General features: G+C 38.1%; 1 protein-coding gene across 1 annotated transcript in view; it reads left to right on the plus strand.

Moving 5' to 3' along the window:
• LOC150102416 (muscle-specific protein 300 kDa-like) overlaps positions 1-18,377 on the plus strand; it is a 1,203,500-nt gene that overhangs the window by 867,932 nt on the left and 317,191 nt on the right. The window contains exon 57 of the mRNA XM_090399574.1: positions 4,634-4,792. Coding sequence (XP_090255700.1) covers positions 4,634-4,792 — 159 coding nt within the window. The remainder of the gene's footprint in view (positions 1-4,633; positions 4,793-18,377) is intronic.

Below are 18,377 nucleotides of genomic sequence, written 5' to 3' on the forward strand. Positions count from 1 at the left end.
CTTGATGGGGAGGAGGTGGAGAGGATCCAGAGACTAGTGACCAAGATGATAGCAGGTCTATGGAATGAACCTTATGAGAACAGGTTGAAGATTTGTGGGTTGCAGAAATTGGTTGATAGGCAGAAAAATGGGTGATATGATTGAGACATTCAAATTACTGAAAGGTTTCTATAAGATTAATTCAGAAGATATTTTTGAGAATAGGACTGGTGGTGTGAGGACTAGGGGCCATCCTTGGAAGCTGGGCAAGAGTGTGGTTAGCAAGGAGTTAGAGCTAAGTTTTTTACTTGGAGAGTTGTGAATGAGTGGAATAAGTTGTCAGAGTCTGTTGTGGGTGCCATGACTGTAAATGAGTTCAAGGCGAAGTATGATAGATACTGTGTGAATGTGAATGTTGAATAGTTGTTCTTGACATGATGTTAAGGCCTCCCTCGATGAGTCTAAGGACTCCTTCGAGTTGCCTGTACTACTACTACTACTACTACTACTACTACTAATAATAATAATAATAATAATAATAATAATAATAATAATAATCTCTTTTACACCTTCAGGTCTCGTTTGATTTTGTTTTTAATCCACTTTACACCAAATTGTGTTCTCTTTTACTTTTGCAGTATATAACCTGCCATTGTTGTTAATAAATATTCCTTCACCATTTCCCATGCACTGATGATATCTCACCCTTCCAATTCCTCCATCCATGGACCTGCCCCAAGCTGATTTCTAAGATGAGTATAATCACCTATCTTATAATTCCACATACAATCCTTTCTCTTTGATACTCCTGAATATCTATTCCTCTTCCAATTGAAAACCACATGGTCAATCTCTCCCCAACCAGGAGCAAAGATACCATCTCAGTTATAATCAGATATCTCTTGATGGTATGACCAAATCCCAAACTCTTGAACCTTGTGTTACTTCCACTTATTGCATGTTGCTTAAGATATTTGTTCCTCAAGAATTCTAAAAATTTCATTCCCTTATTACTACATGCAGTTTCCTCTTCCCAATTTACATTGCTATAGTTAAAATCTCTCCTAACAATCGTTCTTTTTTGCACTTGCCAAGCTCAACTGCCTAAATACTCTTGCTCTTCACCCTGTATGCTTCCTGAATTATAACAACATCTCACTAAATATCCTGTCTTTCCCACCTCCACCTCACATCATATGCTCTCAAAACCATTAGTGCCAATGCTCTTCAAATCCTCCATTCTGAGAGGACACAACTCCCACCTATGATAAGCTGTACTGCACTACTGTGTTTGTCCTTTCTATCCTGCAGAAAAAATGCTATGCCTTGCTACTTGTGTTCCTATAAGCAACTTTTAAGGATTTTAAAGATTAGGTTTAAAGATTACTTGTATTCTTGTCAGTAAATCATCTTCTGTCAACCTTGTCTCAGTGATTCCGATTATCTTTGGACAGGCTAAGGCTATCAGCACCACCATTCGTCTCCTTTATTACAGATATGCCTGTCATTTGTACAGAGAATCATCAAGGCACTGCCACTGTTTCTCTACCTATCATTATTCCCTCCAGACTCGACTGGATTCAGCATTACATAATATATTCCCTCTTCTCCCAAGTGACTATTCCCACAATAGGCCATCCTTGCTACCATCCACCATGATAATTCCAGTTTCCCTGCATCAACAACATTGACTTGTTCAGAGAATAATATTCTCTCCATATGTCTATGCCCTTCCTTGTTCAAAATGCAAGCCGTATTTTGCATACATTTCCTTTCTCTTCTCAAATGCACTTCATGCATCCACGTATTCCTAACTTCTCTTTTGACATTCTGGCTATCATACTATCCATTATTGATGCTCTTCTCTGCAGCTCTGTATTATCATACCTGGGTAACACACACTCTCTTTCCTCTGACAATCTTCTTCTTCCATACAATCTCAAGCATGAACCTCAGATCTCTTACCACTCAATTCATTTGGGTGGCAAGAGATCTTTCCTCCCAAGTCATTTGTGCCACCATCACCATTATCTCTTCCATTCTTTCAACTAGCTTAATTGCCATAGTCACACTGTCTGTCATTCCTCCATACAGACACTCCTCTGGTCTCAGGTCTGGTTTAGTCCCGAAGGTTTGGAAAGAGGAAAAATAGTTCCACTGCATAAAGGTGGATCCAAGACTACTGTTGCAAATTACCGACTGATCAGCATATCAGGAGTCATTGTCAAGGTCTTGGAGAAAGTAGTCAAGGGAAAAATACAGGAATGGATTGATGAAAATCAGATACTGTACGGGGGACAGCATGGCTTTGTGAAGGGTAGATCATGCCTCAGTAACTTGCTCAAGTTTTATAACACAGTGACGGCTGAACTGGATAAGGGTAATGGATTTACAGTGATACTGCTGGACCTGGCTAAGGCCTTTGACAGGATATTACATGGAATTCTAATCCGTAAACTGCAACATATGGGAATGGATAAAGGGTTGCAGAAAAGAATAGGAGGGTGGTTGATGGAGAGATATCATAGAGTAGTTTATTCAGGAGTAGAGTCCAAAAGACGGCCTGTGACTAGTGGTGTGCCGCAGGGTTCTGTTCATGGACCACTGCTGTTTAATTTGTTCATAAATGATATAGGAAAGGATCTGAGAGGAACAGTTCATTTGTTTGCGGATGATGCAAAGTTGGGTAGGGCAATAGTGAATGCAGATGACGTCAAAATCTTTCAGGATGATTTGGATAGATTGGAGGTCTGTGCTAAGGAGAATGGATGTCAATTTAATGTAACAAAATGTAAGGTTATGCATTTTGGGGTCAAAAGATTAGCAGCAGTATACCACATTGGTGGAACTGTACTCCAGGAGATTGATGAAGCCAGGGACTTGGAAGCGTTGGTGGATAGAGAGAGAGAGAGAGAGAGAGAGAGAGAGATGAAGTTTAGGGGGCACATTGCAAAAGTGGCTAAATCATCTCATCAACTTACTTGGTTGTTGAAAAATACTTTGATGATCAGAGACAAGCAAGTTATTGTTCCTCTCTACTGAGCCTTGATAAGACCTCATCTGGACTACTGTGCCTAGATTTGGTCACCTAGGTTTCTTCTTGATGGAGAGGAGGTGGAGAGGATCCAGAAGCGAGTGACCAAGATGATAGCAGGTCTATGGAATGAACCTTATGAGAACAGGTTGAAAATTTGTGGGTTGCAGAAATTGATTGATTGGTGGAAAAGGTGAGATATGATTGAGACATTCAAATTGCTGAAGGGTTTCTATAGGATTAATTCAGAGGATATTTTCAAGATCAGGACTAGTGGTGGTGGTGGTGGTGGGAGAACTAGGGGATATCTACGGAAGCTGGGCAAGAGTGTGGTTAGGAAGGGTGTTAGAGCTAGGTTCTTTACTTTTAGAGTGGTAAATGAATGGACTAAGCTGCCAGAGTCTGTTGTGGGTGCTATGACAGTGAGTGAGTTCAAGGCAAGGTATGATAGATACTGTGAGATGGTTGAATAGTTGTGTGGACATGATGTTTAGGGCCTCTCTCGATGAGTCTAAGGACTCCTTGGAGTCGCCCATAATAATAATAATAATAATAATAATAATCTTGCACACTATGTATCATCGAGTCACCATGCATAACACCTCTTACCACTCTTTTTTTTCTTGCTCACCTGCATCCCTTACTTTCTCTCCTTGTTCTCCCACTTACCTGCTGTTCTGTGATCTCTCCATCCTGGTTACCTGCACTGTCTCACTTTCTCTCATTCTCTCTTCTTTCAGTGGTTCACCTATTCTCTTGATTTTTTATCATTTCCATAACTCTCTCTCTCTCTCTCTCTCTCTCACTCCTACCCTGATTTGCTTCACATGTGTTGTTTCAATCTCATATTCTCTTCTTTCATGCTTCTTAACTCATTCCTGATACATTGCACTCCTTCTTTTAGCACATCTCTCTCTCTCTCTCTCTCTCTCTCTTTCTCTCTCTCTCTCTCTCTGCAAGCTACCTACTCTCACTTGACATTCATCGTCCCAATTAACACCATCTTTCAAACCTACCACATTCCCTACTTTTATATTTTCATTTACATGCCGCTCATTTTCCTCATGCTACTCACCTCTCTTGGTCATTATTCACCGATTTCTGATGTAATGCTGGCAAGATCCATTATGCTAATTCTTAAATCACAAAGTTCTTCCAATTTTCTACATTTTACACAGCCATGCACTCCCTTTTCTGTCACCTGCCACATTTTTCATTCCAGGATGCATACATGCCATAAGCCCTGCATACCCACAAAATCTAGGATTATGCTGCATAGAATGTTGTCATTAAATGGCAGAGGACTAGATGATACCTGGGCGAACTGAATTATCACTACCACCATTATTCAAACACTGCACAAAGAATTCTAACAAACTATACTAAAATATTACGTTTAAGTACAAATTCCCCAAGGGAAACTATTGACAGACTTTACATTCTATCTAGCTGAGATTCCTAGTAAATTTTAACTGACATTTTATAATGTGTATGACTATAACTTCACCCTCTGTGTGGATCATTTAGATAAAGGTATTTTTTAAAACAATTATGTGTTTAGGTATAGTGAAAATATTTTTAAATATTATCTTTTATAATAATAGTTATGTTTCATTTCAGTACCAACTAGATGATGCTTTGAAAAAATTCAAGATATATGAGGACACCTTGTTTAGTTGCGATAAACTGTTAATAGAGCTGGAACCTCATCTTACTACAGAATCTGATAGCAAATGTCTTTCTATGGATGCAGCTAAAGGCAAGCTTGATGGAGCAAAGGTAAAAATTTTAGAAATATGCATAATTATTATTATTGCAGTGCCCAGCTTCCTTGAAGTCAAAGACTCATCATGAAAGTTCATCAACTTCTTATTCTTTCTTAATTTTCTTTCATTTTCTCTCATGTGAGATCATGACTTAGATAAATGAAGCATGTTATTTTTATTGTAATTGAGATATATTTTGATACTTTAGTAACACGATTTATATACTGTATAGTAAGTCCTCTCTTTTTGTTGTTGCTGTCTGTATTATTATTCTGTTGTCTGTTACTTATGGTATACTTCATTCTATTACTTTGTATGTTTTTTTTTTTATTTTTCAACAAGTAGCATATAGTAGCATAATATATAAATATGTTATATATATATACTTTTCCAAATATAAAAATGAACCACTCAATTATTATTATTATTATTATTAACAACCCACATCCATGGAGTTAAAATACTCATTGTGGGAGGCTCACACTCTCATATAAGTGCATCGAACTGTGCCTTAAACCATGCTGTACATAATTTCTGCATTCTCTGTGCCTTTAGGCAATGCATACCACTCACCAACTACTTTTCATCCAAAGATACTATTCCTCACTTTCTTGCTCACACCTTCCTCATACAGCTACCAGGGATGGCATCTTGCTCTACCATTGTCTCCCTGTACTCTATGAAAAATCTCCTGTACGTTAATCTGGTAACAACCCCTTCCCAACTTATATGTCTCAATTATATACTCTCTCTTCTCCTTCTCTTCACCAGGCTCTGCAGGTTTCATCCCTCAATTTTTTCTTCTCATATTCTGACATTTCATAGATCTGAAACTGACATAGTAAAGCTTCTAATATATTATTATCCCCTTGAAAATCAGGCAACCAAAGGTGCTCATAGTAGTCCGTATGGTGATCTGATCAAGACCTTATACAAAAGAACATTAACCTCTTTGCATCTGCATGGCAAGGTCCTCCTAATCATTACCATAATCCATTGTGATATTCTTATGATTTTGTCAGTGTTATCCCAAAACTCCAAGTCTTTGTCCAACATCATTAACAGATCTCTCATCTCTTCCATCTCCTTCAAAATTTCTTCATTAATGATATACTCTACATCCCAACCTTGCCTACTAAATTTCAAGACCTTGCACTTTTCAACATTAAACTGATATTATCTCCACTCATTTGCCCAATCACATAGTCTATTCAGATCCTTATGCCGGGCTACACATCTGCCCTGCTTCTCGTAGCTCTTCACAACTTTGCATCATTGGTAATGGAACAGGCTTAATTGGAGATATACAGTTGTTTACAAGTGATGCAAAGTTGGGAAGAGCTATATCCAGCCCCATCTGTTGCCATTTAGTTAGAAGCTTGCTGCGTGGCAATCTATCATAGGCTTTCAAAAATCCAAATATACTGCTGTATATGTGAAGAGAAGTGGAACAATTTTTTTCCAATTTCCACTCCTTTGAGACTTGTCCTGTTGCAGAATGGAAGAAGGGTGTGTGTGTGTGCGAAGTGTGACCTGAATGAGGAACTGATGAAAGCAGATATGAAATTGATGACAGAAAGTGTTAGTAACGAGAATGTCGCAGGGAACATGAATGCACGTTTGAAAGAGAAGGATGGTGAGAAAGACTGGCGAAAAAATGTTAAAAAATCAGAAAAAAAAGAAAAAGAGCGATTTGAAAACTGAAACGAATGTTAAAAGGGATGAAAGTGAGGTGAGAGCGGCGGAAGAAAACAAAATTGAAAGAACGAATGAAACGAGAAATGGTTTGACGCAGAAATCAAAAGAATGAATGATAGCGAAAAAAGAATGAATGATGGCGAAGGTTGGATGCATGTTGGACTGAAAGTACAGAAACAAAGAAAGATGAATGAGAGTAAAAGAGAAAAATTATAGTGAAAGTTGGACACATGTTAGACCGAAAGTATGGAAACAAAGAAAGATAAATGAGAGTGAAAGTGAGAAGAATGATAGCGAAAGTTGGACTTATGTTGGATCAAAAGTACGGAAACAAAGAAGGACGAATGAGAGTGAAAGTGAGAAGAGGGGGTCGAGAGTTAGAAAGTTAGAAAGATTGAATGATAGAGAGAATGTGTCGCAAGATTCGGAAGTTGAACTGGATTAGATGAGGCAAGAAATGAAATGGATGCAGAATGAAATTAAGAGAATTCAGGTCAAAACTATTAAAATAAATCATGATGGCATGAAAGAGTTAACGAAAGATGAGCGAGTGGCATTGTATGGCGACTCCATTATTAAAGGTGTGCTAGAGGATAGAATGCGCAAGGTATGTTTTCCAGGTGGTAAAATGAATAGAATGATTGAGGCATTGGATATGCGGCAGGAGTGAGCAAAAGAGTTAATAGTATTAATTGGTACAAATGATTTGAGAGAGGATAAAGAGTGTCAGAATGTATGTCAGAAGGATGCTTGGAAGGACAAAAGAGAATAGTGTGACAGGAAGGGTAGTCAGTGTGTTGCCTAGGTATGACTGTGATGAATTGAGGTGGAGAACAAGGATTATGAATGATATGCTGGCTGAAATGTGTGAGGAGATGGGAGTACAGTTTGTTAATGTGTGGAATGAGTTTGAGGGATGAAGTGAGCTGTATGGGAGCAATGGACTGCATTTGAGTGGTTATGGTGTGTGTGTGTTGCTTGGAGAGACTGCTACTGGAAGGTAGAGAAGTGAATAGAGAGAATGAATCAGATCGAGAGGGGAGTGATGTGGAAGAGCAGAAGAGTAAGACAGGAGAGATTGAAGAAGTGGATATGAAGGGAAGAGTGGTATGAGTATAGAAAATGAGAGAATGGGTGTGCACGAGGAGCAGGGAAATGGGGAGACTCAGGGTTGACAGAGATACACAGTGTGAGAAAGGTGGATGCTCCAAGAGGAGGTTAGAGCATGTGTAGGCAGGAAAGGAATGGGATGACCAGGGATCAAGACGAGGCAGTTGGAATTGTAAAGGGTTCTAAAATGAAGAAGCAGAAAGGGAAATGGCCCCAGTCTAGCATGGAGAGATCACATCGGGTGAGTGGTATCAGTGGAACTAGCTGTAGATCAAGAAATAAGCTGTTGTGTTTGTATACCAATGCTAGGAGTATAAGAAACAAGGCAGATGAAATGGTTGCACTAACTGTGTCTGTTCACCAAAAGATTGTCGGAATAAGTAAGACATGGTTGGAAGAGGATGACATCCTGACAGGAATAGAGATGGAAGGGTATGATGTGTTTTGTGAGAATAGAAGGAGGTATAAAAGGAAAGGGGAGTGCTATTGATGATAGAGAAAGAGTTATGTCCATACAAAGTAGAGATGAGAGATGGAAATAGTGCCAGTGGTTTTGAGGCAGTATGGTGTGATATAGAGGTGAATGGAATCAAATACTTGGTGGGATGTTGTTATAGACCAGGTAATGTGGATGGTGGTGATAGTGAAATGTATAGTCAAATTAGCCAAGCAAATAAAAAAAGGGTGATCATTATGGGTGATTTTAATTGTGGCAATATAGACTGTAATGATGAGATAGCAACTGGAAGTAAAGAAAATGAGTTTCTTCAGTTTTTGAGGAATAACTACCTCAGACAGTATGTAACAGAGGGCACACAAGGATTAAGGGTCTTGGATTTGGTCATCTCATCAGAGGATGTAATTATAAATGAGGTGTCAAATCATCCACCAATTTGTGAGAGTGACCATGAGGTGATTACCTGGGTGGTTGCCAGCAGTGCAAGGACCCCTGTGAGGAAAAGATATATGTGGAACTACAAGGGAGGTGATTATGAAGAGCTCAGGAGATAGCTTGCAGGTGTAGCATGGAATGAGGAGTTAGCTGGAAAAGAGATCAGTGCAGCTTGGGAGATTTTGAAAAACTATCTAGTAGATGCAATGTCGAAATGTATTCCAAGGGTGAGAAGGTTAAATAAATTAGGTGTGAGATGGATGAATAAAGAGATTAAGCATGCAATACAGAGAAAAAGGACATTGTGGACGCAGCATAAGAGAAGTGGAAATAAGCAATTTCATGCAGTGTACAAAGACCAGGCGAGCAGGAGGGTGACTTCATTGGTGAGAGTAGCTAAAGAGAGGTATGAACAGCAGTTAGCTAATGAAGCCAAAAAGAATCCTAAAGAGTTCTTTCTATATGTAGCCAGCAAAAGAAAGAATGATAATGGAAGGATGACATTGATTGGATGAAATGGTATAAAGACAGCTGTTGCAGAATTTGTGGTGGAGATACTTAATGAGCTGTTGATAAAGAACTTTCAATCTTGTGAATGTGACTTCATGGAGAGATTGAGAGAAGTTGATGATGGGGAGGAGAGACTGACTGTAAGTGAGCAAGAGGTGTTTGGGGAGTTGAGTAAACTAGATGTAAATAAGGCTATGGGACTTGATAATATATCACCGCGTATTCAGAAGGAATGTGCCAAGGAGTTGACACCTGCCTTGACATATTTTTTTAATACAAGTCTTGCACTTGATCAAGTTCCTAAGGAGTGGAAGGAGTTCAAGATTGTGCTACTTCATAAAGGAGGTGATCGAACTGAAGCATCAAACTATAGGCCTATCTGTGTGTCAGTGTTGTGGTTAAGTTGTTGGAGAAGCTTGTGAGAACTAGGATCCAGAGTTGGGTTGACGACAATGGTATTATCTTTGATGGACAGCATGGATTTGCTAAATGGAGGTCCTGTTTTAGTAATCTACTTACTTATTACAATAAAGTGACTGCTTCCTTGGACAGAGGAGAAGGATACACAGTAATATACTTGGATTTCGCAGTATTTTGATAGAGTACCTCATGATAAGTTGACAGTCAAACTAGAGCAGATGGGATTGGATATTAGATTAGTGAATTGGATTTGAGACTGGCTGTATGATAGGTTTCAACAAGTTGTGTATGGGGGAGCGATATCCAGGAAAAGGAAAGTTACTAGTGGTGTGCCTCAGGGGTCTGTTTTAGGCATTTAACTTGTATATTAATGATATTGGCGAAGATTTGGATGGAGATTTGCAGATGATGCAAAGTTGGGACGAACCATAAAGAGTAGTGAAGATGTTGTGGCCTTGCAAGAAGACTAGAATAAATTCAGTGATTGGACACGGGAATGGGGATGTGAGTTCAATGTTGCAAAATGTAAGGTTTTAAAATTTGGAAAACAAAAATGGGATGCAGAATTTATGCTTGGTGAGAATATATTGTTGGAGGTAGAGGAAATAAGAGAACTGGGCGTGAAAGTGGATAAGGATCTAAAATTTAGGGGACACATCGCCAAAATTGTGAAGACGACACAAAGGCTTCTGGGAATGGTGCAGAGGACACTGACATGTAGAATTAGGGAGAGATTCTTGTTCCGTTGTATAAGGCTTTAATTAGGCCACACGTGGACTTGTGCCCAGATTTGGTCACCGGGTTTTCAGAAGGATGAAGAGATGTTAGAAAGGGTCCAAAGGCGACTGACTAAGGTAGTTTCTGACCTCTGGAATGTTGAGTAATGTTTGTAGAGTCTGGTGAAGAGGGGAGATATGATGGAGACCTACAAGTTGGTAAGGGGTTGTTATAAGATCAATGGTGGAGAAGTTCTACAGAGAATAGTGGGAGATCAGGGGAGAACCAGAGGTCATCTCTGGAAACTGTATCAAGAGGGTGTGAGTAGGGGAGTGAGAGGCAGGTTTTTTTCATGCAGCGTTGTGAATGATTGGAATGCCTTGCCTGAGAATGTGGTATCTGCAAGGAGTTTGAGTGTGTTTTAGACATGGTATGATGAGATGTGTGTGTGTGATAAAAGGACCTCCCAGATGAGTCTTTGTCTTCATGAGATCTTGGGGTAATAATAATAATAAGACTCATGTTAAACAGATGCCAAAGGTGGCGTTAATTCACAGAGCATTCTCTTCAAGCATGCAGTGATATATTGCCATGTCCATATATTGCTGCCTTATAATTATCATGTTTACTTAATTAATGATATACCTTAGTTACCTGACAATCAGTCCCTCCTTCACCATACCCACTACACCATGGCTTGAGATGATGTTACGTTCACAATGATGAAATACCCCGTAAACCGCTCACTGAATACCTCACTTATATCCTCTGCATCAGTTACTATCCTCCTGCCATAGTCCTTCTTTCCTGCTTGCCATGTATTGAAATAACTCACTAGAATTTTTCTGGCTAATTTCTCCTTACAGTGCATGTTTGTTGTCTTTCTCAACTAAGTCACATTCCTGGCCTGTTTTCTTTGTATTCTTCATCCAACTGATTATTACAAACATTCATTTTTGCAATTCCTCCATAGCGCCATCTTTCATATATCATGCTTGATCTCTTCATTCATCCATTTTACTCCTTCCTTAATTAGCCTTTTCACCTTTAGTGAGATATTACTGCTGTTAAATAGCTCTTGATCAATGCCCAAGCATTATCTGTCTCCTTTCCATTCAACTCCTCTTTTCACTATAACTTTTAATTGTCTCCTAAGCTTTTCATAATCACTGATGCTGTAGTATGATATATATATATATTGCTTCTTCACAGAAGTTCTTGTATAAGTGGCATTGACTCATGTAATCACCTCATAGCCACTCTTTCTAAATTGGAAAAGATTAGACACTCCATTCACAAGTGCATTCTCTGATCATATTATCAGATCTAAGGCTCATGACCCGTGTATGCCCTTGTTACATATTGCCTAGGATCATTCTACATTAAGATCCTCAAGAAATTCATTCTCCTTATTCCATGATGCTGTCTCTCTCTCCATTCCAATCAATATTACCATAATTAAAATCACCCATAATGATCACCTTTCTATTGGTCACTAAGACAGGTTGCCTATATATTTTTGTCTCCATCCTTGACATTCCCCTGTCTATATCAACACCCAACTCAATGTCTCATCTTATTAACTTCCCCCTCATAGCATATTGCTTCAATCTCAGTATGGTGTAAGGAGGTTCAGGCCAGTCTTTCTATTTTGCAGGTAGTAGGACATCCAAAGACTATTTACTTTAATTTGGTGGGAATGTGGCTGAAACATATATGGTCTTACTCGCATGTCCACCAAATCTGTTGTGCTATTACCTGAAAAACAGGAGGGGGAAATGGCCAGAAGAACTATATGTATATAAAAGACCCTTCAGAATACTTGTGTATTTCAAAAATTTGCTCACAGAGTATGATGTGGTATCACCTTTGGAACTGATTATGTGCATCTAGAATGTGTGAGAACATAGCCAGTTCTGAATGACATCCATAACCAGTCCTGGATTCCAGCACTTTCACCACCACCTGAAGGTAACACACACACACACACACACACACACACACACACACACACACACACACACACACACACACACACACACACACACACACAAAGATTGTAGTGAAACTATTTTGTCTTTCATATTTACACAATATTTTCTTTCTTCCACTCTTTTTGGATTTCATAAGCAGTTTTTCTTCTACTAGACCAATCGGAAAAATTCCAAGAATTTTTCTTAGCCTAATTTGATAAGCACTAAATAGCAAATTAACCTACACAGTACTGCATATTCTGAATATTCCATTTATTTCTCTTTTAATACTAAATATATACTATCTAACTAGCCTCTTCTATATACCCCTTCTGTAATTGGAGGAAACAATACCGTTTGGCAGGAAAAATGCATGTAGTTCAAGCAGAATCTTTATAAGGGTGTTTTCAATATATCCAGTATTATAAAGTGATCACAGGATTCAATATGGGAGAAAAATCCCGTTACCATTTCTCTCTCTTTCTCTGTGTGCGCGCGCGCGTGCGCGCGCATGTGTGTGTGTGTGTGTGTGTGTGTGTGTGTGTAATTAGGGGGGGATATTTTGAGAGGAAAATGGAATTCTATATAAAAGTTATATATTTGCCTAGCACATTTATTCTGACATTCACAAATGGCAACTTCTTCTTACACAGTTCTGCCAATTCATTCATTATCTTTGCTTGTTGCCTCATCCCTTTGTCACACCTGACACCACTGACCACGCTCATTTAAATTATTTGTACCTGATAACATTCATCACGCTCTCTTTGTCTTCCCTGTACGCCTCATATCCAGTTTAAAATTCGAAGTTCATAATTATATCATAATTCTCTTGCAAAGCCACACGTATCTGTTTGTTTTTTCTCCTCCTTTTCCCAATAAATAAACTGTCAACGTTTTCTCCACAAAAACATACTGCTCTTGGCATCATATCATTTTCAAAAATCTAGACTGCCCATTCAGTTTGATTGAGCTGCTCTTTGCAGCAGTACATTATTTGAATGTACTGATTTTTTTGACATTATTTGAATTTTTTGACATTATTTGAATTCAAATAACATTCATAATTTGATTTACTCGTATGTAACAAATTATAGTGATTTTGGTTAATGAATTTAATAACTTGCATAACTGCTCAACTCAAAGAACTCCAACTGACACACTGATTGCTCTGCTATTATTATTATTATTATTATGATCATCATGTTTCTGCACTCTCAGGCAATACATTCCATCAATCAGAAGAGGACATTCTGTCAATTTTTTGAAGAGAAGAATGAGAAACCTACATCCTGTTCAATGGATAGCAGCAGCATCATGGACTTGGCCACTCAGACTTGCTATTACTCTTCTCTAGAGTTCTTTCAAAATGTTTAAGATATTTTTGAAAACCAGGTAATAACCAACTCAGTATGCAATAATCCACTTGTATAAGGCCTTGATAAGGCCCTATACAGTAAAACCATAATATCATCAATCTCCATTCTCTTCATCATTGCCACAATCATTGTATCATACTGACAATTTAGGCAAAGTGTCCCCTCACTTTCAGGTACTTGTTTGGAATTACTCCCAAGGTCAGTTCTTACCTCCATCTTCTGTATTATATCCCCATGAAATGTTAACACAGAATATCATTCTTGCCTTTTATATTTCAAATCTCCTGCTGATTTGATTCTTTTTCAAGTTCAATTATCATTTTTTCACTTTTATCAATTTTTTGCTTTCAATTATCTTGAAAGTTTATTTTTCACTTGGTTAGACTATAATAAATTTAGTTTAATCCTTTATCCAAGTGTGAGCAAACAAAGTTTGCATCTGAAAGTATCTTCAGGACTGGGGTCAGGTAGCACAACACTAGGAATTCATAGCAAAGGTGGACCAAGCTAACATCGCTCCAATCTCGGTATCTCCCATAATGCAAAACACATCTTGCAGATATGTATAATGTTATGCATTAAGGGAAGGGCCACCACCCAGACTAGTTTCGACCTTTATTGAGGTCTCTTCGGTGGAGTCAGGCCTGACGTGGAGATACCAGGCAGAAGCAATAGCGAGGTCATCTTTACTTTTGGGAGTTGCCAAAAGGTGTGCCACCTTTTTTATTAAATTACTCTGGATTTAGAGAAAGATGTTGAAAGTTTATTTTTCACTTGGTTAGACTATAATAAATTTAGTGTAATCCTTTATCCAAGTTTGAGCAAACAAAGTTTGCACCTGAAAGTATCTTCAGGACTGGGGTCAGGTAGTACAACACCTGGAAACTAGTAGCAAAGGTGGACAAACTAACATCACTCCTATATAAATATATATAATATATGTATATAATATATATATTATATATATATTATATATATTATATGTTAATATAGAATATTATATATAGGAGTTATATATTATATATAACTCCTATATATATTTATTTAAGTTAAGGGATATTGCATCCCATATTGTTTCTTAGCCGAATGAGAAACTCAAAGAATTTCATGCCGAATGAGAAACTCAAAGAATTTCATGCCGAATGAGAAACTCAAAGAATTTCATGCCGAATATAGAAACTATATAAAGTTCAGCGATTCCAAGCCTAAGCGAATATCTGGATAGCAGCACCTGACCCATTTGGCAGTGCAAACTGAGGCAACTCATAGAAAGGGTGGAGCAAGCTCCGATCACTATTCTTGGTATTTACCCATAATGTGAATTTAGCTCCTAAGAGCTGTATTACTGTTCTACATTATGAAAGAAGGTCACTACCCAGACCAGTTTCAACCTTTATTGAGGTCTCATCAGTGAGTAGGTAGACCTAGTTAATACCTGACCTAATGACCTAATGAGACTTTAATGAGACCTCAATAAAGGTTGAATCCGGTCTGGGTAGTGACCTTCTCTCATAATGTAGAACAGTAATACAGCTCCTAGGAGCTAAGTTCACATTATGGGTAAATACCAAGAATAGTGATCGGAACTTGCTCCACCCTTTCTATGAGTTGCCTCAGTTTACACTACCAAACTTTATATAGTTTCTATATTCGGCATAAAACTCTTTGAGTTTCTTATTCGACTAAGAAACAATATGGGATGCAACATCCCTTAACTTAAATAAGTTCATGTCACCGAATTGAAGCCTTTCGCTCTTCATATAATTAGTAATCCTATATATATAATATATAAAGGTGTGCCACCTTAATAAAAAGGTGGCACACCTTTTGGCAACTCCTATAGGTAAAGATAACCTTGTTATTGCTTCTGCTTGGTATCCCCACGTCTGGGTCTGGCTCCCACTGATTAGACCTCAATAAAGGTCGAAACTAGTCTGGGTAGTGGCCCTTCCCTTAATGCATAACATTATACATATCCGCAAGGAGATGTGTTTTGCATTATGGGAGATGCTGAGATAGGAGCGATGTTAGCTTGGTTCCACCTTTGCTACGAGTTGCCCGATGTTGTGCTACCTGACCCCAGTCCTGAAGATACTTTCAGGCACAAACTTTGTTTGCTCACACTTGGATTAAACTAAATTTATTACTTTCAATTATCTTACTGATTTATTCCACAGAAAGTGTCCAAATCCTTCTACATAGATTTAAGCTGGCATACTCCTCATAGTGCCATGTATCCAACTTTTCAAATTTGCAAACAATTCCATTATCATTTACTATTATCATAAGTTAAACCATAATGGTCCTAAAATTGATCACTGCAGCACACCTCTATAGACTATCACTTTTATGGTATTCTGCTCTTGTCTGTCCCATACATAACTTGTTAATTCCTATCAGATAGGCTGTTCTTTCTGACTTAGCAATTTTTTTTTATTTAATCCTATATGACAGTGTTTATTTGCTAACTCTTCCGGTGGCAATCTTCCAAGGCATTTGTAAACTCTAAATATTCTGACTTCATACATCTCTCCTACACAATACATTTTTCTCTTAGAAGGAATAAATAAGAATAAAAAATGTAAGAAATTATTTATTCCATTATAAAATGTTTACCAAATGGCATCATCAGTATAAAACTGAACAAGAGAGTATTTTTGAAAGTGATAGATTTGCTAACAGCATGAGATTATTTGTCCAAAACCAAGGAAGCCATTTTGTCTCTAGTCATTCATCCAAGATCTAGGTATCTGGAAATTCAATATGAAATAAATCATTTCACATAAGTTAGCTGTCCTTAAGTGTTTATTTTAAAATATGCCTGTTTCAATTCATCAAGGGGGAAAAAACGTCTCACCATTGTGATGCATATGTAAGCTGCAAAAACTTGACCCAAAAATGGCATTATCTCCCCTTAGGAAATCCATATACTGACCATCACAAAAGATCTTGCTATTACCAACTAAAAATTTGGATCATCCAGTCCCTCTTCAACCTTTCTAACTCCTTAATGACAACACCAGACACATATTTAATTGCAAGCTACATTCTTATTATCTCCTTTATAATCTGGAAAAATTTTGCTCTCTAGCTCCTCATTTGAGAGCATCCTATGGTGAGGCTGTTGTAAAGACTGTTGATGACTTCCTGGAACATTTACTTAAAACCTGCAGCTATGTTACTGAGTCCTATTTCCTTATTAGCATTTCCTATTTCCAATTTCCTTATGGACTGGACTGGCAGAAGAGGAATATGAAAGTGAAGAGGAAGTGTATTTAATTCTTCATACAGCTCCTTCTCACTTCTACCAGTTCCTGCTCCACCATTCCCTAAATTTGATATCTGCTTGATATGATATCATACTTATAAGAACATAATACCATGATGAATTATTAATGAAATATATCAAATAAATTTACAGTACTGGATCCATTTTTATTAACTAATATCGTCCTTCCATTACTATTCTTCTACTGTGCCCATATTGAAGTGACTACCTGATTTTTTTTTGGAAGTTTATTTTTCACTTGGTTAGACTATAATATAATAAATTTAGTTTAATCCTTTATCCAAGTGTAAGCAAACAAAGTTTGCACCTGAAAATATCTTCAGGACTGAGGTAAGGTGGTACATCCCTTGGCAACTCGTAGCAAAGGTGGATCAAGATCTCATCACTCCTTGTCTCAGTATCTCCTTGCGGACATGTATACTGCTATGCATTAAGGGAAAGGCCACTACCAGACCGGTTTTGACCTTTATTGAGGTCTCGTCAGTGGGAAGCAGACCCAGAGTGGTGATACTAATCCAGAAGCAATGGAGAGGTCATATTATTAAATTGGTGTACAACCTTATTATTAAATTACTCTGGATTTAGAGAAAGATGTTGGAAGTTTATTTTTCACTTGGTTAGACTATAATAAATTTACTTTAATCCTTTATCCAAGTGTAAGCAAACAAAGTCTGCACCTGAAAATATCTTCAGGAGGACTGAGGTATGGTGGCACATCCCATGGCAACTCATAGCAAAGGTGGATCAAGTCTCACCACTCCTTGTCTCAGTGTCTCCTATAATGCAAAGCACATCTTGCAGACATGTATACTGCTATGCATTAAGGGAAGGGCCAATACCCCAGACCGGTTTCGACCTTTATTGAGGTCTCGTCAGTGGGAGGCAGTCCCAGAGTGGTGATACTAAGCCAGAAGCAATGGAGAGGTCATTTTTATCTATACGAGTTAACAACCAGTGTACCACCTTATTATTAAATTACTCTGGATTTAGAGAAAGATGTTGGAAGTTTATTTTTCACTTGGTTAGACTATAATAAATTTACTTTAATCCTTTATCCAAGTGTAAGCAAACAAAGTCTGCACCTGAAAATATCTTCAGGAGGACTGAGGTATGGTGGCACATCCCATGGCAACTCATAGCAAAGGTGGATCAAGATCTCACCACTCCTTGTCTCAGTGTCTCCTATAATGCAAAGCACATCTTGCAGACATGTATACTGCTATGCATTAAGGGAAGGGCCAATACCCCAGACCGGTTTCGACCTTTATTGAGGTCTCGTCAGTGGGAGGCAGTCCCAGAGTGGTGATACTAAGCCAGAAGCAATGGAGAGGTCATTTTTATCTATACGAGTTAACAACCAGTGTACCACCTTATTATTAAATTACTCTGGATTTAGAGAAAGATGTTGGAAGTTTATTTTTCACTTGGTTAGATCCACCTTGATCCAGCTTGATCCACCTTTGCTACAAGTTACCAAGGGATGTCCACCTTACCTCAGTCCTGAAGATATTTTCAGGTGCAAACTTTGTTTGCTTACACTTGGATAAAGGATTAAACTAAATTGATTATGATTTTTTTTTCTTGGCTTGATTGGCTTCTTCTTCTTCTTC

Source organism: Typopeltis vanoorti, chromosome 10, assembly GCF_054136105.1.
Source record: "Typopeltis vanoorti isolate ZY-2024b chromosome 10, IOZ_Tvanoo_1.0, whole genome shotgun sequence".
Taxonomy (NCBI): Eukaryota; Metazoa; Arthropoda; class Arachnida; order Uropygi; family Thelyphonidae; genus Typopeltis; species Typopeltis vanoorti.